This window comes from Lepeophtheirus salmonis, chromosome 9 (genome assembly GCF_016086655.4).
Source record: "Lepeophtheirus salmonis chromosome 9, UVic_Lsal_1.4, whole genome shotgun sequence".
Classification (NCBI taxonomy): Eukaryota; Metazoa; Arthropoda; class Copepoda; order Siphonostomatoida; family Caligidae; genus Lepeophtheirus; species Lepeophtheirus salmonis.
The window spans coordinates 18,693,307-18,717,878 of NC_052139.2; the positions used below are offsets into that span (position 1 = coordinate 18,693,307).

General features: G+C 31.4%; 1 protein-coding gene across 2 annotated transcripts in view; it reads left to right on the forward strand.

Moving 5' to 3' along the window:
• Window positions 1-24,572, forward strand: part of LOC121124507 (uncharacterized) — an 88,377-nt gene that overhangs the window by 33,961 nt on the left and 29,844 nt on the right. Inside the window, exons 2-5 of one of the 2 annotated variants that reach the window (XM_040719673.2) lie at window positions 15,917-16,109; window positions 20,631-20,836; window positions 20,908-20,976; window positions 22,216-22,628. In XM_040719673.2, coding sequence (XP_040575607.1) covers window positions 15,937-16,109; window positions 20,631-20,836; window positions 20,908-20,976; window positions 22,216-22,628 — 861 coding nt within the window. In that variant the 5' untranslated portion in view covers window positions 15,917-15,936. The remainder of the gene's footprint in view (window positions 1-15,916; window positions 16,110-20,630; window positions 20,837-20,907; window positions 20,977-22,215; window positions 22,629-24,572) is intronic. The other variant, XM_071891022.1, reaches the window with a different exon arrangement.

Sequence of the window (24,572 nt, forward strand, 5' to 3'; positions counted from 1 at the left end):
GCAGTAAAGGTAGACGTCGATAACCCTTTTGAGGAGATGCATTAACAAAAATGCTCTATAATGAGGGAGAGTAACACTAAGGATTCGTTGGGGATTGATAATAAGTACTTATTGTAGAATTGAGTAGGACATCTGAGTAATTCCCACTTTAAAAAACTTACATGATACGGAGTGGAATTGGGGTTCATTTCCTTGCTCTTATATCTGAATGCAGCTAATCTAATAAAACGTCATGACAGCCAAGCCGCTCTCTTCCGTAATATTCTTCAAATTGTTAGGAATATCATGTATATTTCTGGTTTATTTTTTCTAAATAGCCCAAAATACACACGATTTTCATCACTAATAATTTGGCACAAGGACCCAGTAAAGATACACGTCGAGAGCCCTTTTGAGGAGATAACATTAAAATATAAAGTAACCAGGAGTGTGCGTGCTCACAGAGAGTAACACTGAGTGATTGTTGGGGAGGTATATGTGTTAGTCATAATCCATGTTCTACTTGTAATTCCATGGTGAGGACTCAAAAATTAGACTCCTCTTCGAAGCTGTCTAGCCTATTTTTAAAAGTTTGACAATTTTGTACTTGACGCCAATGGAAACAGCTGACAAAAAGCTACGACGTTATTTTCTTTTGTTTTTGTCCAATCAAAAATGTCCGAGCAACAAGCAAAATGGCAGAGGGTGTTTGTTATTCTCTGTGCACATGTCGATCCCATGGTGCTCTCGACCAGTCACTGGCCACCGTTTACAGCACCAGGAAGACGATGAACAACTTCACACGGTCTCCAGGAAGCCTGCACGAGGAGGACATAGCAGTAAGAGGACTGCCGAGTTCGTGGCCATGGTAAAGGAGGAAATTGTGAAAGTCAACACGTACGTCTGCTACAAGGTCCTCAGGTAACATTTATTGACATGGTTGAAGAGCACGCTCCCCAGGGACAACTATGTGTTTACCCAAGACGGCACCCCGGCACACACGTTCAAGAAAGTTTTTTCTTGATCTAGTAAAACTAATACTGATGGGGTTGGGATGAGTCCAAGTCAGGGGGGATTTCTCCGTTGTCTGACCTTAGGCCCCATTTCTGCGGGGAGAACATAGCTACCTTCTGGCCTTCGTCCTTACCCGACATGATCATCCTGGACTTCGCTCTTTCTAGTGTCTTGCAGGGCAAGACCCAAAACTTCTCTGCCGAATGTCGATGCCTGGAAATTTCGAAACCCTCTGAAGTGATTCAATTTCTTTCACTTGACTCACTTAAGCCATTAAAGTAATGTTTCTAGATTAGTAACTATGTATTTCTTACTAACTAAACTTAAAACAACATATTTTAGAGAAAGTGCAAGTTGAGAATAAAAATATTAAACACATAATTCTTGAAAAAACAAAAATGAATATTTAGCATTGCTTGCCATAGTAATCTAACCATATACTATAATATTCTCATTTCAAAATGCTTAATGTGGCATCAGTAGAATTTTTTTGATTTTATAGAACTATAGCCTAACTCTAACCTTCTGTACAAACATTAAAATGGCAATTTTTTTTCTAACCCATTATTGTTCCTTTATTTTCATTTTCAATATTATTTACTTTTCTTCAAATGGAAAATTCACTTCCAGGAAGGAAAAAAACAAACAAACAAAGAACCATTCAATTTTCTTTAAATAAATTTCTCTAAAGTTTTCCACAATAAAAATTAAGTTTTCTGTATTATAAATGAGTTGTAACTTGTAGGCATATAATTTTTTAGTTCTATTTCTTCCTTTTCTTGTTGCTATTCAACATAATTTTGAATATAAACATATTCACACTATATGGAGAGACTATAGAAAGTAATGATGAGAAAACTGAAAAATTTTTATCAAATAAACAAAACGAAAGGATATGATATATGTATATAATATTCACTCTTATTCATTTTATACTTAAAATAAACAAAATATCAACTCCATATAATGAATGAATTGAATGATGGAGGTATTTATTTGTGTTGAGACTCGGTGCAAAAACGTACGGAATAGTTAATTCTGTTTAAATTCGGTCCCACAACAAAAAACTTGAAGTTTTTTGTTGTATTCAAGGGTCTGTCTACCAAATTTGATACATAAATTTGATTGAACAATTCTGATATATTGAATTTTTAATCTAAAGTAGTGATAAATAAGTAGAAGAAGATATTCCCTAGTAAAAAAATATGTGTATATAATACGTTAAGGAAAAAGTGAATACGTATTTTTCGTCTTATTTTAATTCCTGATAAGAAGTGATACTATCATCTGATTTAAGCCAACTATGCCCCGTTCTATTCGATAACTTGTTCCTAAAGATAATCCAAGTTCATAATGCCCTTCTTGTCCCTGTTTGTTCATGTTCCTATAAGCAAAAAATTCAGACAACCAATTTTCAGAGGCCAAATTTGTACCCCCAGGTGCGTTAGCCCTAGATAGAAACATGTGGAGTCACTCGGTGTCAGGTTCAAACTGAAGGGTGGATAAATAAGAACTTCCTGTCCGAGCTCCTGGAGCTTCTAGTGCGTCATCAAAGATGTGTGAGGCCTGGCATTGTCTTGATTATGTTTTGTTGTATCCTATTCCGTGACCAGTAATTTTATTCCCAGTAAATTAATTCCCTGTCCTTTCATTTCTTGTAATTGTATTGCAAGTAAATTAATTCCTTTTAAAGTTCATGCCCGGATATTCCCACTTTGATATTAAGTGACGTCATACGGTAAAAAGTAGTCGGCACTGGAGAAAGACTTTAATTCAGTCGGTCATGTTGACGTGCTTTGAAGATTGGGTGTTTCCAATGCATATTCGAACTGACGGTGGACCACATTTCCGGAGCAAATTTGGGACTTCCGCAAAAATTTAGGCATTCAACATGAGCTGGCATCTCCATACTCATCTCAATCCAACAGGCATGCAGAGACTGCTGTCAAATCCATGAAGATGATTCTCCAATAAATCTAATGACTGGGCTTGATTTTGTTCGTGACTTTTGGAATCAAAAAATTCATCTAGATCTGATGGACTCAGTCCAGCCCAAAGAGTATTTGTTTACTCACAAAGAACTCCAATCCCAGCATTGCCCATTGTCTTCACTCTCCCCTCACCTTTCAATTTTTAGAGGGCAAGGGGGAAGAAGAGAGAGAAAGATCTCTCAACCAAAAATATTACGATTGCACCTCTATAAATCGAAACCTTTTTATTCCAGGAGATCTTGTTAGGATCCAAAATACTAAGACCAAGATGTGGGACACACGTGGAGTAATTACTAATACTCAGGAAGATGGAAGATTCTACTTTGTTGATGTACAAAGAAGGAAAGAAAATGATACGTAATAGGCACTTCCTAAAAACATATCAAACCGAATATCCTTAAAAATTTGTATTATATAGTTATCCGTTAGGGATCTAAAATTGATTATATTAGGGAGAGAAGTGAGATAATCATAAATAAGAAGATTGTTGATAACCCAACAATCACATTTTTTTTTTTTTTGAGGCTTTCGACCTTTTTTCCCTTTCAGACTGTAAAAATGTAAAATATGGGGGATTTCTTCCTTTAAGACCTCCATACTAGACTCACGATAATTCACAACTGAACTGGCCAAGCGCATTACTGTCTAAAAAGAGTTTGTAGTATACACTAACACCTCTAGAAGGTTTTATCGTATGATCCAAAGTGAACAATACATACTTTGATAAAAAAAAAGGGGGGGGGAATACGAAATTACTTTTTACTCAAACTAATATGTATAGGTAATCCTAACTTTTTTCTGAGAAAGAGATTCCGAGATTTATTTTGTGTTGAGAGGTCACACAAGTGAACAGATAACTTATAAAAATAATCCAGTTGAAATAAAAAAAAGAGGAAAACTTGAAAAATATTTTTTTAATTTTTTGGAGCTATTTAGTTTATTTTAGATCTATAAATGAAAAACCTACAAATTCAAAATAGTAACTCTTATGTATCTCTTCAAAAAAATGTTTTTATTTTTCTTATTTATGTTTTCTATTTAGCAGGATAACTAAATTCAATTAAGAAATGCAACAAAGAATCTAATTTAAATATTTCTCAAATAAAAATTGCAATAGGCAAAGAATATTGATCTGAGTTCCTCTCAATTTCAGGGGGAAAAATGCAAATGAATTATCGTTGAATTAGAAATATACACTCGAATTTCAATTTTCTTCATATAAGTTCAGTTATATAACATATTTTCACAATGAATGGTTTCAAGATATAGATGTGATGCTTATATTCTTAACCAAAATTTTTAAACCTTAGACCTTCTCATGTCAAAACTTTATTATTATTAATGGCTATTGTTAAAACTTATTTCTATCACAAAACTAATGGTTAAGAAAAAAACACTCTTTGTGTTATCATTGAAAACATGTCTAATACATGGTTTGTGGTTTCGATTTGAAAAACCTGGACTGCTCTGAGACTGTTAAAATTTGTATTTAATTTGACACTCTCAAGACGTTTGGTCTGGACCAATCTAAAAAAAATAAAATTGAACTGTATAGGGCTCATTTAATATTTGATCTACACCTACTATAGATAAATTGTTGTTGACGTCATGCGTGTTTCAAAATTTTGAGCACACTTTAACGTCATATGATGCTCAATGTGTTTGCATAATCCTATATGTACAACTTATAATTCTGGAAATGGGAGAATATTGGTTCCATAGATTGAGACAGAAAAAAATTGGTCCACGTTTTGAAAACAATTACATTTTAGTCAATCGCCTGAGATCACAGTCTGGACCGAAATATTGGTCCAAATCTGTCTAAAAATAATAATTCAAGACAAAAAGAAAAAAAAAATGTTATTGGACTGGGTTTTAATGCTAATAATCAACAATAAAATTTGCACTATCACTCAATAACTAAACAGTTTATGCAACATAATTTCCTTAACTGTATCAAATATATCCCAAGTGAATGCGGTATGTAATGTGAAATTTAATAAAATAACTTTACTCATAAGAATTGATTTAATCCCTTATAAACCTATAGTGAAAGACTAATGTTGATTAACTGTATGGACTTGACTTTAAATCAATCTGGATTGCTTCAGAGTGAATATTTTAAAATACTAAGCCGTGTTATTAAATGTAAGGATTATTCCGTTTAATAAACAACAGTTAAAAAAAACAACTTTGGAAAATCAACAGTTGTCAGCATGGAGGTGAAAAGGCAAAGGTAGTCTGATTTGCTCGACCTCAAGTGAGTATCAAAGAGATCAAGAAGGTATTAGGGTGTTCACAGAGTCTTGAATCATGAAGGATGTGCACACTGCAATCACCAGATGTCCGCCCAAGTCCATAAGGTAGCATGCCTAGGCTCTCAATGTCAGTAATTGACTACTAGGAGGTATGTGAAGGATTTCGGTAGGGTCTCTTATGTAAGACGACATGTGCAATGATAACGAAAGCCAACCGTAGAGTAGAGACGAGCAATGCTTGACTTTTTTAAAACATAATTGGTGGAGAGTTCGAATCTCCTTCCCATACTCGTACGTCCTCTATTATTCCATCTTGGCGTAGTCAAAAACGAGCATGTGCTACCCCTCACCAAAATTCTGATGACCTTAAACCCCCTGTAGAGTAGCAGTATACGGCCAGACCCGAGGATTTCACGAAGAAGTGCTGCAACGCCTTTGGTCCCAGGTTGGAGACCATAGTAGCACCCAATCATTTTTGAAAATAGAGAGATACAGCGATAAATAATTCTGTACTCCTTTTGACTCATATTTGTTCGTTATCAAAAAGTCCACGAAAGTAAAACTCTGCACACTGAACAGGCCTTAATCTGAGTATGAGACTATAAACAGAGTGAATATCAAATGTTTTTTTGTTTTTTTTCATCGGAAAAAATTATTACTCTTCAAGTTGTTGCCGATTTTAGATCAATTAGCAGTTCTTCCTAACGTTGAAGATTGGTCTGTTTCACGCAGTTTGTGAGGGAATAGGACATTTTTACACTACCAAGGACATTTTACAGGGCCTTGCTACTGTTTTTTTATTGACTGTATTGAGAGAAAATCAAATTTGTATAATTATTAGGCACAGACTGAGTTGGGTAAATCTCTTTGATGTCATTCATTGGGGTCATTTTGCCACTACATTCCTTCCACTTTGATGTTTTCATTCTTTTCTAACTTATTTTTTAGCTATGAACAGTCTTGCTAGCCACTCTTATTAGATTTGAAATCTTTGTTGAAGAGAGATCCAGAAATTTGAAGGGTTTGAGTGGGGTTATCTTAGGTTTCCACCCGGTACAACCATTTGAATGAGTGCCATATTCTAAGAAAGAAAAGAAGAAAAACAACCCAAGAATAACTAAAATGTTCTAAAATGAATGATGATAAGTAAAACCACGCAAGACTACATCATATATATATATATAAACATATACACACAGACTATGAACAACTTATATCCAAGGTATATCATCATCTATTTTTATATTCTTTTGTAGTGAGTTTTTTTTGTTTCTTTTATTAATGATTTTTATGCTAATATGTTTGCTACTGCTTTCTCTCTTCTTCTACTTTAAAGTGTATATATATATATATACTTTGTCTGTATTCGAACCTTCTTCTAAAAAATAACAGACGTTGTTAGTTATGGTAAAAAAAAAACACGATTTAAATCCTTCTTAATTTTTTTCCCCTGTGAAATGAGAGTCCAGATATAAATTTTGTGCAGTGCAGTAATCAAATACTTATTTAATCATTATATTATGGAATGGAAGGGGGGGGGGGTAGAAATATAATTTTAATACTAGAAAGAGTCGTTTTACCCTATGTGTCCATGGGATACCCCGCTGTCATGATGGAAGCTTTGAGCAAGTCCAACTTTGAATGAGAAGAGTGGAAAATAATCTTCTCCAAGACACTCTAAACTGCCAAATCCAGAGAATTGAGGTAAGGGAAGGAGGAAGGCCGCATGGAGGGAGGCCAGAAGTCAGCCATATTGTTGCTGTAGAGTTTTGGTTCTTCTTGCCTCTATAGCGCTGTAATAGACTTATTAATGATGTAGGCAGTCTTGATGGAGATGCTAACAGTCTTTTTAGCCTTCTTAGTACTGAAACAGGCGCGGAAGAGATCGCAAACGCGTTTTTTGTTTTTACTCCGACATTTTTACACTAAGAGACAGTGTATTTAAAAAAAAAAAACTTGTTTTTTTATGTTTCAGCTGTAGTTTGGTTTTGTAAGGAAACTTGTAGTTAAAACATCGAGGATAAAATTATAATTAAATGCTGCTACAAGTTTTGATACCCACTCTTTAAATATAAGTTGGTTTGCGCGCGAATGACGTAGAGTAACGCTGATGACCTGTTGGAGGGGGTTCTAAGGGATACAAAATCTTATAATTCTTAAAGGGTTATAATTGAGAATAATTAAAGATCCACACCAAAATAATTTCTGTCGACGGCCATTTTAAACATAAAGTGAGATTTATGTTTATTTTTCCCACTTTCCTCTCATGTATGACCGAACTAATTCGGTCCAACAAAAAATATTACGGTCTCAGACCGGTCTAGGATTTTCAAACCGAAACCCAACACTAGTAATTATGTTATTTGTAGCTTTTTAACACAGTGAACGTACTTATAATTTACAACACTCGAGAAACGATAGTGAAAGAACTTTCTTATCTAAGTTTTTCCTTCTCAATGATTTAAAACTATCTTTTTAAATGCGACTCTTTCGAGAAATTCTTAAAAAATAAATAAAAAATGATGTCCTTATTTGAAGCCAATTAAATTATTAATTGCATATTATTTGTAATAATAATAATTTAACTGTCAATCTCAAACAATCTCTTATTTAATTTATCATGATATATATATTTATATAAAATAAGGGAATGGGATTGAAATAATCAATTAATCAATTAATGCAAAAGAAAATTAAAACGTTTTTTTTGTATTCATGCAATCATTATTTTTTTCTGTTTATACTTAATGATGTATTGTTTTGATTATTCCCCTTGCCTTTTTTAAGGTTTTATTGTACATAAAACGATGAAATGGATAGCAAGTTACGGCTAATAAACAATCAGTAGGAATACTAAGTTTGTAGTTGAAATTTGGACACTTATAAAAGAGAGAAATATGACAAACACAGGAGAGGAATTGTTTGTGTCAGGAGCGTCCATAGGATTCTACTCTTTTTTTATTGTCAGCCGTGTGTATTTTATAATGTCTAGTAAAACTAAATGTTTAAGGACTTCCTAATACTAAAGTTGCCAAGAGTATTGTTTTGCTCAGTATTTCCAAAAGGAACAGAGGAGTCTTTCCGAAAAACCAAGACTTTAGATTTTTCTTCACTCAACTCTAAGCCTTTAATATCAAAAAATGATAACAGCACTTCCATTAGAGTTTATTTTTTGGAATTATTCCTGAATGTTGACTAAAGAAGAAATTATGTATCCTCTGCTAATTGCAAGACACCATTTGAAGGCATTGAAAGTAATTTCGAAACAATCTAAAGTTTAAATTTGACGCTTGTCTGTAGTATTTTCATCAATTATTTTGATTTGTTATGAATGCTATCTTTTTTTAAAACCTCATATAGCGATTATTTTATTAGTTGTACATATTTAACTTTTTGTAAGTTTTAGTAATATTAATCGTACCTCGAAGTTTTAAATTTAAACAAAAATGTTATTGGCTCAAACATTGTAATAAATTATATTAAATTGTTTCAAAAAAAGTTTCTTCTGTTTTCTAAATAAATAAAAAAATATATATATATTTGTAAAATTTAGGTTTTAGAAACAAAAACCAATATTTTTTGTCAAAGATTTGTCAAAAAGGCATAGTTACAGCCCTCTCTAGACATTGTTAACAGCCTCTAATAATAATTTAAGCAAACATCTTTCAGATTTTCAACTACAAAGAATTTCAAGGCGAGAAACGCTTAGCTCCAAAAGTTTCCCTTTTCTGTACAATCTCAATGGCAGATTGTACATTCCTTCAAATGTCATAAAAAAATTTATCCTTGAGGAAGCCTTTTTGATCCCTTACTATTTCGGAATTTAAAATTGGTTCAATTTCAGGTGCGAGAACACCAGAAATAATTCTGCAGATCTCATTGAGCACTGTGATTGCTCTCCAATGATTAATGTCCTTCATCACACCTTTCTTAGGGATAAGAGCAATCCAGCCTTTGATAACTGATTTTGGAAGTTCCCCGTATATTTCCATGAACTTTCCCAGTTGGACTAAGTAGGGAACTACCACATGCACGCATTGGGTAAAAATCCTTCTACCCATACCATCGGATCTAGAAGCTTAATTACCATTAAAATGCTGTTTTATGTATTTGGAAATGCAATATTCCGTAAAAATTGTATGGGTTCCTGATTTAGATGGAGGAAAATTAGCTCTATCACCACCAAGAAGCCATTGGAAGCGCGTATGGAAGAGTTTAAAATTTATTGTGGGCCAGTGATTGGTAAGGCCACTTTCAAAAGTTTTCTAATTATAGTCGTCGATCGATCTTTTCCAACCAAATTTTTAAATATTTTTGATGGGTTAGTTTTCAAAATGGGGGTTTCTTTGTATTCCATCTCAGCTAACTCTGAGGTACGAAATAAGGTTGCAGTATCTGTTGTAATTGTTCGTGAAAATAGAAACCCCTAATCTAAAGCATCTTGAAACTCCTTTTGGAACATTGAAGTTTTCCTCTTTTTTCTAAAAGTAAGTGAAGTAAAAAGGTGGTGGATTTAACCGTATAAAAAATTAATTAGCTATCTTTTTTGGGATTAAAAGAAGGGTTATAATGATGAATTAAACGTGTTTGTGGTATTATGATGAATTTTTTGCCCATCTGGGTATTCTTAGTCCGATTATGCTAAATATCGATGTCGATTATTTTATAATCTAATTTCAGGGGGAGAAACGCTTATAATTAGCAACTCTATTTAGGAATTTATTTTTAGGACCTAAAGAACTCTACATATTTAGATGTATGCATACATCACTATCATAAAATAAATGCAAATTTCGCCACCCAAGTTTTGTTGCATTTAAAATCGCAGTATTTAAAATGAATAGAAGAAAAAAAACAATTAGGAAATGACTTGTAATGCATTTAATGTGGGTAAAGTACATACATATGTTAATGTTATGTGCTTTTTTGAATTATTTTACTTCCCCCTATTAATAACGAAAACATGATTACCTATGTAGAATCATACATTATTTGTACATAAAATGTACAAATAATGTATTTCAACATATTACATCCAACCAAAGAAATTCAACCCTTTTTTTGTTGGGTACTATTATGAAAGCAATTTGTGTACAAATATTAGGGTGTACTGCATTGACAAAAGTTGGGAATTTTGGTGTTGTTGAATATTTTTTATTTTGCATTTGTTCCTATAAACAAGAAAATAAACATCAAATGCCCAAAAAAAATGGTACTTCATAAACGCGTTTTGATTTGAAAAACGTAAAATGTCGAAAAAGAAAATTTGGTTGTTCTTTCATTTAAATTATCGATTTGAATCCAATTACATAATTTTTATTTATTAAGTATTATAGATGAAACATATATTTGCAACAATATCCTAACAATCTTTTTCTAACGTCCATCAAAGGAAGATTATTTTAGTTCCAAGCATGTTGCCAATAAATAAATATTATCTTTTGGTATTGCGTATAACGCGCCTTCATTTAAAAGTTTATCTTCATTTTTACTACTCAAATTTCGTCTTTGGTTAGCATGTGTCTAATATATTACTATTAAATATACTTTTGTTGTTCATTTATACCACAAAACACAGATTCTTTTACCAATTATAATTTTGGACTACAAAAATTGTCAATTAAACTTTTAAAAATACGAACTTTGATTTATTATTCCTTAATTTCTAGTGTTAATTTGTTTTTATTTAAGCATATTTTTATTTTAATATTCTATAGGTTTGATATTTTTTATTATTATGAATAACCTTTCAAAAAAGAAAAATTGAATCAATAAGTGCTTCTAATTAATTTTTTGTTTTATTAATAGGGAAAATTAAATGCAATTTTATTTTTCCTCAGATATATTGAGCAGCTGCACAATGATCTTTACTGCTGCACATAAAGACCCACTTTGGCAAAGTTACATGCCTTTCATTTAATTTTCAGAGTGATACACACCCTTTTAGTGTGAAAAATGGTTATTTTTGTGTCAAAATACGCCATTTATAGGCCTTATTGTAATATGTACTAATAGTTAATGTGAATATCTTAAATGACTTGGTAGTGTTATTAAAACTAAGGACTACTTCAGTTAATAAACAAACATCAACAGTTGTCAGCATGGAGGCGAAAAGGTATAGGGTGTAAAATTTAGTCCACGCCCAAGTGAGTGTCAAGGAGATCTTGAAGATCGTTGTGTGCTCCTGGAGTCTTGTTCACAAGATTAAAATCATATTAGCTTCAGGTTAGAGACTTGATAAGTTCCTTGACAGCAGTAGAACCCGGAAAATCGGAATTATAGAGTACGTGGATACCACGATCGCCAGAAGTCTGACGAGTCGATGAGGCAGCATGTCAAGCCTCTCAATATCAGTGATTGGACTGTGAGGAGATATGTCAAGGATTTGGGAAGATTCCCTTATATAAAACGGCAGATACAAACTGAAATCAAACAATCAAGGCCAAATGGGTCAAGAGAGGCCATAAATTTTTTAGTTGGTTGAAGAATAATGTTCGGTCTAGCGACATTCCTCCCACTTCGAGAATATAATTTAAGGCGTAGTCGAAATGAAAGCATGAGCTACCTAAATCGAAATTTAGATGATCTCAAGGCCTCCGTCGAGTAGCAGTAGTTAGCTATGTCGGGATCCTTCATTAAGAAGTACTGCGGCGCCTTTAGTGCCAATTGAAGGTCATGGTAGCAGAGAAACGAATGTTTTTTTTGAAAAATAGACAGATATATATCAATAATGAAGTCTGTGATAAGGCCTCAATGTTGTACTCTTTTTCATTCTCACAAAAGTTATCCCTATTCGTTCCTTATCAAAGAGTACACGATTTTACCAAGCACACGGTATATATTTATTAAGGCGTGAGCAGACCATTGGTCGATTTTTTTTGTCGAAGGACAGTTTGGTGAATGTACATTTCTCTGAAGGACGATTTGCCGAACGGACTTTTCACTGAAGGACCATCAGGGGCATTTGGTCGAAAAATGATATTTAATATATTGATATATACTTTAATTTTATTAAATTAATTTATTCGACCCTTTATAGTAAATATATAGTTTTGTATAAAAGCTTGATTAAACAAAGTGTACAATATTTGTAACTGATAAATCAAATACTAAAAATTAAAATACTTGCTATATAATGTTCTTCATATGTCTTTTTTATAAAATGAGTTTGGATAGCTTGTTGCTAAAAAAGAGTTTGGATAGCTTGTTGCTAAAAAAAGAGTTTGGTAGCTTGTTGCTAAAAAAGAGTTCTCCAATCATATTTTATATATTCCTCTTAATACATAGTGTTGTAAATCGTGTGTTTTTTTAGACCGCCCGCTTTTCGGAATTGTTAATATGAAGAATGAATTTTATTTTCCTCAGCTATTGTAATTTCTATTGAACTTCTCAGTAGTGTAGTTCTCTTCTACTACATTCAAAAATAAAAAAAGCTCATTGAACAGCCATCTATTCTCATCAAAGACGGAGAAGGCAACTTGATGATTTACTAACGAGTTAAAATTGCAAGTTCTTTTTTTAATGTTCCTTTAATTGGTTAAATGGAGTTGGACTGATTGTATAAGTATAAGTAAACATTATAGTATTACATTTGGTCCATCTGACCTAGATATCAAGTTCTTGCTGGTCTCAGAGTAGAATTGAGGAACAAAATCGACGTCATTCTCGCCAATGTCTTTGTTATTTCTTTCTTTCACCCTCCTTTCTCCCAGTTGATAGTAGCTGATCTATTGAATCGTCATGACAGCTAAGCTGCTCTCTTCTAAATCATTTTTGAATTTTTCAGAATAACCATGTTGATTGTCAGTTTCTTTTTTGAACATGGCAAAAATATAATATATACTACCTTTACTTTTCTTTTTTAATAAGACGCGCACGCTCGATTTTATTGTTGTTTCATAGATCAAGTATTTACACAGTCCTAGGATACACTCAAAAGAGACTGAACATAATACTCAAACACACATTGAAACCGTTCATTTTTTTTATATTTATTTTTTATAAAATTGTGATTTGTTATATACATTAACAAATCAAAGTTTATCTTTCTGTCTCTATGAATGTCTGAATATATGAAAAAAAGTAACTGGGTGCGCTGTATATAGTGCTCCATGATGTAGAACATAAACATATTTTGATCTTAGAAATAACAATATATTAATGCAACATTGCAGGCTTTTGCTAGCAGAGAACGTGTGTACTGTATATAGTGCTCCCTGATATAAACCATATAAATAGTTTTATTATAAAAAATCATAGTGTAGTCGCATTAATGAAATATTGCAGGCGTGTCCATGTACAGGTATAACAAAAGGAATGTTTTTGTTATTGACCTCTTACGAATATCACAAATCATAATTCATGTGGATTGTCAGTATATGTTCAGATTTAAATTAAATATACTCTCTGGATATTAACATGAATTTCCTTCGTTTTTATTAGTGAGCGCTCTAAAGACTAAATTACTAATCAGTCATCCCGACATTTTTTTTCCCTCTAACTGTAATTGTTATTCTTTCATTCTTGAGGACAAGACACAACTGAGTTGATATAAGTATTGAGCGCATTACGTGTGATTCTGCTCATAAATAATGGAAAATAACAGTGAATATTACTTGGGGGAGTTACCTTCTATATTTTGAAAGCACAATTTGTCTTTTATTCAACAATGTATTTTAAACTAATAAATTGAATACTAAAAAGTATACAAAGTACAGCTTTTTACTCATAGCATTATATTTGTCACATTACTAGAGACCAAACAAATGTATTTGTACCAATCTAAAAATAGTTTGTGAAGCCTGTAACTTTACCAAAGTCACTTTTTTCATTACACCCAGTAGAAAAGGTCTATATGCTGGATGGACTAAAATATTAACCAGAAAAAGGAGCAGTCTAATACACATTGTACATGTAAAATAGTGAGATGAGCTACATCTTTATAAAAAAAATAACACAAGAAAGCATTAAATAAACAGAGGAGAGATTCGACCCTCATCCCTTAAACACTTATTTCTTTTAAATTAAATCTTGAAATCTTATTCAGAATTTAAAAGCTCACTATTTTTTTGTATACATATTTACTCATTTCACCATACTCATATAGCTGTCTTTTGTAATCAAGAAGATTTGCTACATCTTCATTGACAAAAGTTAAAAGACATAATGTCAACAAATTTAAATAGTTATATTTAAAATTCTAAATTATATTTCTTTAAAATTATCCAGGGATGATTTCCTCACAGTTGTACTAATTGTTCGCGTTTTGTAAATTTTACAAATGTGCTTTAATTAATTGTATGAAAGTTGTTTTTTGGCTAAGATTAAAGTGTAACTTATTTAGTTATGTCGATTATTTGACTAATTGTAATAAGTAATTAATAATTTTGAGGCAGGAAGTTTAACGTTAATTTAAATATGTATCATATCCAATGTATTAATTGTTTAAATTTAAGTAATCTAATCGACTTATTTATGTTTATTTTTTTAACTTGTCCTGCCTCTGAAATGGTTATTTCTTCTTACAAATAGTTTACTTAATTATATTTAATTTCGAAACATTAACACGTGACCTTACATTTCATATTAATTAATTTATTATTATTCTATAAGAAAATTAAAAGTTTAACGGAAAACATCATTTTACTTTTTTTTAAATTTTTTTTGTAGGAATTGAATTTAAGATAATTGAATCAATATTTTATCTTTCGAAACCTAGAATATTTTTATAAATTTAGTTATTTCATTTCAAAATATGGTATTGAACCAAAATGATACACTAAAACCGTGATTTAAAAAAAAAAAGTTTTAAAAGCCAAACCTTCTGAGATTTAAAATTTTAAAGATAATTTTCGTATTGTATGCCTAAAATAACAATAATAATTGTGAGTTTAGTCAGTGGGCTTTCGAAGACCTGAGTTTTTTTGACCAATTTAATTATTTAAATCAAAATATTGTATATGTAAATATTTTTGTCCCCACTTTTTATTGTTGCAAATTTGCAACAAAACTAATACAAGGTAAATTTTCATTTTTTTGAAATTGACAACTTTTTGGATATCAAAAGAGTTGGAAAATGTAGGACTTCCAATTGGCCAAATATCAAGTGATTCTAATGCATTTTTACTCCCTTTTTTTTTAACTGAAAATGTTGTGTATAAAAAGTAAATCCATACCTTCTATAAATCCTAGTATATACCATTTAGTTCAATACAAATTTAGACATACATTTCTTAGATCAAGTCTACTTTTTATATTGACAGTCGAAAGGCTTTTACTTTGAGAAAAAGTAAGAAAGAGCTAATATTATACCAAATATAAGTACCATATATTGACACAGGATTTGTACAAAAAAAAAAAAAAAAAAAATGATGAAAATACTTTGCCTTACTAATGGTTATTCTAAAGATAATTAAAAAATGGGGTTTTTTAGGAATAGAAGAAAAATATATATATATTCACAATGTAGAATATTTATTTGCGCTCCAGGGGACATTAAAAATGATGAAGTGAATAGAAGATATGAAAAACGAAAAGGAAAATGTCCTCTTTTGTATACAAGTTCTCGTAGGGTTAAGACTAAAAAAATATATAGGACTGCCTTACTTATGACTTTAAGATATGTTCATAGTTATTTATTCTAAACATATGTCATTTTTCCCCCATCCTACATAGGGTCTACAACCTCAATCAAAATGTCTGAAGAAAAAACTGGACCCTTTAACCGTCGAACAGATAAACGCTTTGTTAAAAAGGTTGTGTCGATTCAACATCAGCCCAAAAACTGGATTCGAATGAACATAGTTGATAATGAAGTCAAGATTATGGAAATTAAAAAATACTCGTCAATTTATTTTGATCTTGCAACGTAAGTATTTTGTTTTGTGGTTTCTAGACACAATGAGAAGACTCTAGTCCAGTGGTTCCCAAACTTTTTTGAGTTGGACCCTTAAAATATGTTTCAATACAATGTGTAACCCCTACACTTCTCATTGAGAGAGGAACATAAAATTTGGAGCCTATTTTTTTTACAAATAGATAACTTAAAGACAATATAAAACCTATAAAGTTCAAACCAGAAGCAATTAACATAAGTTATTGATTATATTGATCTAAAATAAAGATTTTAATTCAATATATTTTGAAAATATAAGAAAAAAAAAAAATTGTGGATATAAAATTAGCAATATACAAGTATGAACTAGTTGGAAGCATTCATATACTCTCTATTCGCTTTTTTGCGCTAAATAAATTAAAAAATGAGACTTACAAACAAATAACATTACAGGTTGGGGATGTGCAAATAAGTTTATAAATGAATCAAGACCCTAATATGGCGGATGCACACTGTGAATTGAGAAACGCTGTCTATTCTAGTTTTAATTTTTTTGGACACAGCAACTAAAAGATCCTCCACCAACTGTAGCCATCATCTTTATTTATTTTTGATATAAGTTAATTGGGAAAAAAGTCTTTACCCAAACGGTAAAAGTAACTGTAAAGCTGCTTTAGCAAACATCGGGTATTCATTAATTACAGAAATCTAGAAGCTGTCAGGTTTTTTAGAATCAAAGTATGTTTTGTTTTTTTGAGGTTTTCATATAGTATGCACAAATTAAATTAGAAATAATGCTTTTACTGTTTGGTCAGATAAAATTTCCATAAGCGTATCTTCCATGTCAGACGACCGATAGTTGGTTCTGGCGATAAAAGGGGTGTATCCAGTCATGTTTTGTGGAGCACTATTTTCTGGCAAATACTCTTTGAAATGTTTCAGAAGAGACTGATCAAAATTCATCATTATTTAAATTTGAATACCACTCAAAGAATTATAAATTTAAATTATATAATTCTTTTTTAGAAATCCTCTCGTGACCCTGATGTTGTGTACCTTGATCCCACTCTGGGAACCACTGCATTCGGCAAAGAGACAATATCTAAAATTGGATAAAATAGGAACTTCATTGAACAATACTTTTTGTAGTTGCAAACGTATCATTAGTTTTTATTTTTGAAATTTGTTGTCATTATTATGTAATTATTGTAGACAAAACATCCAAGTAATAACTAGTGTGTGTGCTCAAGAAACACAGAGAGTAACCATGAAGGTTTCCTCGGGAGTTTTAAATGTAAGTTCTTATAAGGCTTAGAGTAGAATTAAGGCTCGAGAGCGCAGTAATTCCAGCCTATATATTGTTTCTATATATTTTATTTGTTTCCTTACTCATACAGCTACTTGTAGGGGATCTAATAAGCTGTCATGACAGCTAAGCTGCCCTCCTCCCAAATATTTTTCCCATTCAAGGTTAATTTTATTTTTAGAAATCGGCAGATCATATTTTTAACAACTCTATCAATATCATACAAGTACGTCGTTACTTATATTGTATCACACAACCATTCTATCAAAAGGAAACAAAGGCCCAAATCAGTTGGTAAGTAGCCAATTCTTCCCAAGCTATAGAATGACTATTTGATCATTATTGGGAGTTGTTCGTATGGAACCAATCAACATTTAGAACACTTATTGGGGACATAGAAGAAAAAATATTGACAGCTGATTACAAAATAAGGTCTTCATTTTTTGTGTTTGTCAGGTTACGCCGAGAGAGGAGTCATCATATTTTCTCTCAACTCTGATTGGCTTAGAGTAATTCCTTCACAAAATTTAAAAATTGATTTAGTTTTGATACAAAAATTTAATAAGTAATATACATATAATAACTATGAAAGGGTTACCCGGTGTTGCTCAGATGTAAAGAGAAACACAAACTTAGTGATATTTTTTTCGTAGTTGCAAAAACAAAAAAATTATGGAGAATAATGTTGTCGAAAAAATAATCTTCGATAACTCGTTCATTTTTGCAAATATTACAAAAATTATGTTGTAAAATGTTTTAGAAATTAAAAATACAATATTTTCACAATGGATTTATCTAAAATGCTATTTAAAAAATACATTGTTTTTTGGCATTTCTTCATAAAAATTAAAAATTGATATTTGAAGAAAAAAAGAGAAAAAAATTCAAAAATGATTATAAAAAAGATAATTATTTCCGTTTGACATGAATATTTATATTCAAACAAATTTACAGACAAATTTCTAAAACTTTATTTAATCTACGATTACAATATTCCATTGGGAATTCATTTTTTGCACCTAAAAACTACAAAAAACAATTTTCGCCGATTTTTTATTTTACCCATAACTTTTTGGGAATAAATTTAGAAAGTGTTGTTATTCATATAGTTGTTTTTAGATACATCAATCACTCTTTGATTTATAACTCAACCCCTTATCTAGTCTCCTTGAGCTAAAAAAAATAATTTTTGTGTTTTCGGTAACGAATAAGGCTCTCTTTATATGACCCACCTCCCAAAAATCGGCACCTTTATCTTAGCCCAACCAGGTTCAAAGGAGGAACTCATACAAAGATTCAGCCTCCGATGCACAACGGGCTGATCACCCATAAACAATACACACAAACAGTACTTTACACATATACAGATTAATGGCTTTTATTTACGTAATTGCGTTTAATTATCTCAAACATCATTATTCTACAAACTTACAAATAATACATTTTGTTTGGAATTTTAAGTTTTATGGAAGTTGTTAGTTAGAGTGTCATAATCCGTGAAGTTCTAGATCCTCGGAATAAAAATAGAATTTTTTGTTCCCGAACAAAAGATTTTTATTTAAAATAATATAGCTAAGTCAAAAATGGACTAAATATCTTGTGTTTGACTTTTTTAAATGTAAAATTACAAATTTCAGGAAAAATTTGTCTTGGTCCAATTTTATTTTTACAAAAAATTTGAACGATTATTTTGGACTAAAGTTTTAATGTAATAAAAAACTACTCAATATTACTACTGATATCTTTGAATAAGTCTATTTCCGAAGGATTATCAACAAAAAATGTATCTAAATACAAATTATGCACAACAACTATATTGGTATATAGTATATATGTTGTGGTTGATTGTAATCTTACTAATTAAATAATTAGGCTGAGTGATTGAAATTAATTTATATTTTGATATATTTTAAGCATACACAGTTTGTTACAAAATAAATAAAAACTGAGCCCTCTAGCTTACATATAAGTCGACAAAATGACACTTGAATGTGATCGACGAATTTTAATTGGCGCACTCCAAGCAGTTGGGCGTTTCCACGATCACCGTCTACGCCATCAGCAAGTCTGAAACGTAGGAGAGAAAGAAGGGCTCTGTCAAAAAGGTCAAAGTGGACTTGAAGGAGTTAAAGAAAATCGACCAGACCAATCCCCTCAAGTCCATGAGGGCCATTGTAAGAGATCTCGGAGTTTCATAACATACTTCCCAGAGAGCTATCAAAAAAGTGGGTGGAAAGAGGACGGGTACCAAAAGTTTGCTTTTTTTAATCCTCATAGGATTAAAAAGCAAACTTTTGGTACCTTTAAAAAAAAACACAATTTCCTTCATTGCAAGACTCTTTTGAATGTGTATTTTAAGATGTTTTATTCTCTTTTTGTGACACTTTTGAGCCCCTACAGCCCTGATGCCAACCCCCTTGACTACACCTTTTGGGTTTATGTCGAAGGGCAGACCTGAAGTGTCCGTCATCCAAATACCAATGCCCTGACATTCACTGTCAGCCAGCACTGGAACGCCATGACATATTAGTTTATCTGCAGTGGGTGCCTGACCTTCTGCCACTGCCTGGAAGCCATAATTGCCGCTAAGGGTGGGTACATTAATTATTAAGGGAGCTCAGGCACACATCTATTTGAAGTATAATTTTGTTGAAGTTATATTTTTACTATATAAATTATATCTTGTTAATGTATAAAATTTCAATTTTTTTAGATTTAATGTATCATTCGGTATAAGAAAAAGGCTCTATGCCTCAAGTGGGAAAGAGGGTACAGAAAATGATGTCGATAGACTTCTATATATCTATAACTGTATGGCTTATTTATAAACATTGCAAATTATAGAGAATTATTCCAAATCTAATTATTTATTGCTCAAAGAGACTGTTTTTTATTTGTGAGAAGATTCTAAATCATTGAGATCACAAAGCTGGATTTCAAATATACATCTTTATATTGTGCCAGAGCAGTCATTTACTTATCATTTAAAACTTTACATATTAAAGAAGAGAGATTTGTGAACAGATTCACGTAAATTGGTACTAAACAGATACCAAAATGTATTATTATTATTTACTATGTGGATATTACAGTGTTTTGTGTATTCAAATGGATACATATAGATAATTAATTATGTGTTATATATGTGTAAATTCATAAAAGTCCATTTTTGATCAGTTATCCTACCATAAAATAAAAGTTTTTACCCATAAATTCCTGAATTTTTATAAGCCGTTTTCATTTTGCAGAAAAATTAATCGACCTGGCTATGAGCTCATCTCTGGATATACTATACAAAATCCTTTTTTAATGGGTTCCTACATGTTGAGAAAGGAGCAAATGCAGATGCAGTTAGGGAAATCTGGTGCCAAGGAAAAATATCTTTTCTTTCCAATCTATTCTTTCAGGGATATCGATAAAATATGTCGAATGAATGTGGGTACCTTTTGCTTTCGTGAGTAATTCATTTGATTTATCAATATACAAATTTAAAAGAATAAGAAAATAAAATCTTTGATTTTGCAGGGAAATATCGCGAAACTATTTTGTCCTTCTATTTAAATGCATGTGATGCCATGGAAATGCATGAAAAATGTAAGAGTTTTTAATATTGTAACAAAAAATAATACTGGACACGATATATTATCTTGGCCATACGTAATAGTTTCTCTCATATTTCGATATTGAAATTCAATTATCGCAACATTATTAATATTAAAGAATGAAGAGGGAAGAGATGAGAATCGAAAACTCTTACAAATTTTAACAAAATTAATATCAATCCTTGGATTAGGAGCTTGGAATCAGTGGCACCGAACCATAGAGTGTAAGGGGGATTGCCCCCACACACTTTTGTAGAATTTTTAGCGGAAAAGAAAATGTCTTGGATTTTTTTTTTTCAATTTGTCATTTGTTAAGCTTATTTTATATTGATGGATTTTTTGAATTCACAAAAAATCCTGAAATAGTAAGAAATTAAGTGGGAATGTAAATTAAATATCAGAAATAAATATTTTAGTATAAAATTATCACTTAAATCAAAGCCTAACATCCCATATGTAATCATTTGATATATATAACATTGAAAAACCATTTTCAACAACGATTGATAAAATTATGTAAAATTTGACTAAGTTAAAATAAACTCGTTAAAGTAAATTCATTTTCTAAAAAAAAGGCTATTCATTCAAACTTTTTAATTATATGTGTAAATTCATAAAAGTCCATTTTTGATCAGTTATCCTACCATAAAATAAAAGTTTTTACCCATAAATTCCTGAATTTTTATAAGCCGTTTTCATTTTGCAGAAAAATTAATCGACCTGGCTATGAACTATATATTTATCCCTTCACAAAAAAATGTTTTTTTGTCTTTTCTAAAAAAAGAAAATCATAAGCATTTTGTCAAACCTAATGACGTCAGCATTATAATGTTTTCCCCCCTTCCCACATGAAACTGCATTCCGTCGCAGGTGACTTTTTCGAGTTATTAGGACAATAGGCCTGTGAGATGACCTTAAAAGGCTATTTAAGGTCTCATTATGTAAAAGAGGATGTGAAGTCGTCTCTTATGAACTATCAGGTCTACTTAGAGCCGATCTGTGTACTAGTGATGCGTCTGGAGGAGAATTTGACTTTTATGTATCGACAACCGATTTAGCCGAGCCTCTCTCTCCTCCTTTTCTTCCTTATTAATCAGCGGGGAGTTTAAATTGAATTCACGTTGTCCAAAAAATTGATATAGAATCCAATGCTGTAACGTATGAGCATGATAGTAAATCGTACCCAAAATAATTTTTTTAACAAAGTTTAATTTTTTTTTTTACATTGTAGCAAAACCAAAATCTAATCCACGCGCCCTTCTCTACACCCGTGTCCTCCTGGGACAATGTTCTCTCAACAATAATACAAAAAAACAGTTTTTTGAAATGGAAAAAGGAACAGGCCTTCCCATGAACTCCTGGACGAATGAAGACCACGACTGTTTTTTTAAATTATCCCAAAGTGATAATGAAATCTACCCTGAAACCATTCTACTCTATCGGCGAAAAGGCGAAGAGAATGATGGTCCAGGTGATACACACAAGCCACGACTGGAGTCATTTTTGTCAAATACCGTTGCGATCTCTTATCGAACAGGGAAAAAGTATAACCCAGAAGAGGATCTTTGGGTAGGGAAGACGATTGTGAGTCGTGAGAAAAATGAACTGAAAAAAAATGTTTCGGAGCATCAGGAAGATAAAAAGGTAATCATCATTTCGTATTATTCCGTTTAAGGCAACAAATTGATAGAAAATGTGTTGCTTTTATGCATCTCTTAATAAATACTACGAAAAGAGGCAACTACTCTATGTAATTAAAGCAATGATAAGATATTAATTTTGGTTATGTTTCTTTTTTTAACGACAACCAATAACAATATCCCCTATGAGAATATATATATAGGAAAAAAATTTCATTCTTTTGAGTACGACAAAAAGTATTATCCAATAACCAATGGAATTTCTTAGAGACATACAAAACAAAGAGTAATTAAAATCTTATCTTTAATATCATTACAGATATTTATATATTGAATATATATTTGCAAATGAAAAAGGAGGATAATTATGAAATAGGTAAATGTATCCTGATTAAAGACATTTTTATGTTGTCACGGTCTAGTTGAGGGAATAACCATTAAAAATCCTTGTTGCATAAAAAATAAATTGAATAACCAAATTGTATTTAACATAAAATATTCTGTATATGGTTAAATTGAACTTTAGAACAACCAATCAATTTTGTTCTAGATATGAAAAAAAAAAAAAGGCTTTCAATTTTATTATTTCTTTGGTAGTTTGTAAGATTTGTGTTCCCAAGATTATTGAAGAACAAAAAAGATTGGCGTAGGGTTAACAAAATACCAGAATATGTCAGAAAGATAAACCTCCCTCATAACTCAATCATATTTAGGATTGTAAATCCAGTCAAGTGCCGAAAAAAAACCCCACCCTAATCTATATTGCACTGAGCTTGTTAGTATCTATATCCCGTAGCAAGTATATAAGATTAATCACGACAAAAATGAAAAGGAAATTAAACGACTTGTCTCTTTCTTGAAATCATTTCAGGCAGTTTTCTAGCTATAAAAAAATAGGAATATGATGTTGTACAACTTATTAAAAAAATGAGATGAAAATGAAATTGAACTACTATCAAAGCTTTCTCACTTTAATATAAAGCCATTTTACTTAAATATCAGAAAAAAGACATTAAGCTCTGCTAACAATGGAATTGGTTAGATACAAAATAATGATTGTCTAAGCTTTTTAGATAATGTTGACCTATCTACTTGTTTAACTCGTATTTTACTTAAGTATATCAACCCGAATTGAATCGATTGTATGAAAGCCTTATTGATATGATTTCTGGGGCCTTTGATTATCGACGGTGGTCGAAATAAAAAAATAGGATAAAGGAAATAGCAACACATTGAGTATTGAATATGACTCCATAGCTAACTAAGCAACCTATTAGCATATCTTTTTTTGGTCAACAGTGTGCAAACACAGTACACACATTGAGCAGAGATTTCTCATGAACAAATACTCATGCAATTTAAAAACAACAAGTTCTTTTGATATCTTTAGAATTTCAGGTAACACACGCCACTTCACTTTCCCAAAAATCCACAAAAATTATTTTGTGGTTTTTTTTTTTGATGATTTCGGTTGTTACTGCCTCCTTTCGACGTCCAAGACGTTATGCATCATTTGTGTCTCTACGACCACGTTTAAAGTCAGTAAATTAGCTTGTAATTGTTTGTTTATGATGGAGTAGAGTCATTATAACACTTTTTAAGCCCTTGCTTAGTTTGAGCGGTATTACTTTAGATCAAAAAGTACTGTAAAATTAAAACACAAAAAAGTTTTTGATCCATTGTTTTGGAAATTACAAAAGTACCGTAGTACATAACACAATAATTCGTATACTAAAGAAAAATTATCTTGTAATTTTGGCAGCTGTGTTTTGAAGGTTGGTACAAACTGAAAATATGTTGAATTAAAACAAAATCTATGCATGAAGTACTCAACTTTTTAGACCATGTTTATAGGTACAATATATTGTGATGTGGTTTATCGTTTTTTCCGGTGTAAAAATTTTAATAATTAAAAAAATGCATCTGTTATGGGTAAAAAGCCGTAAAT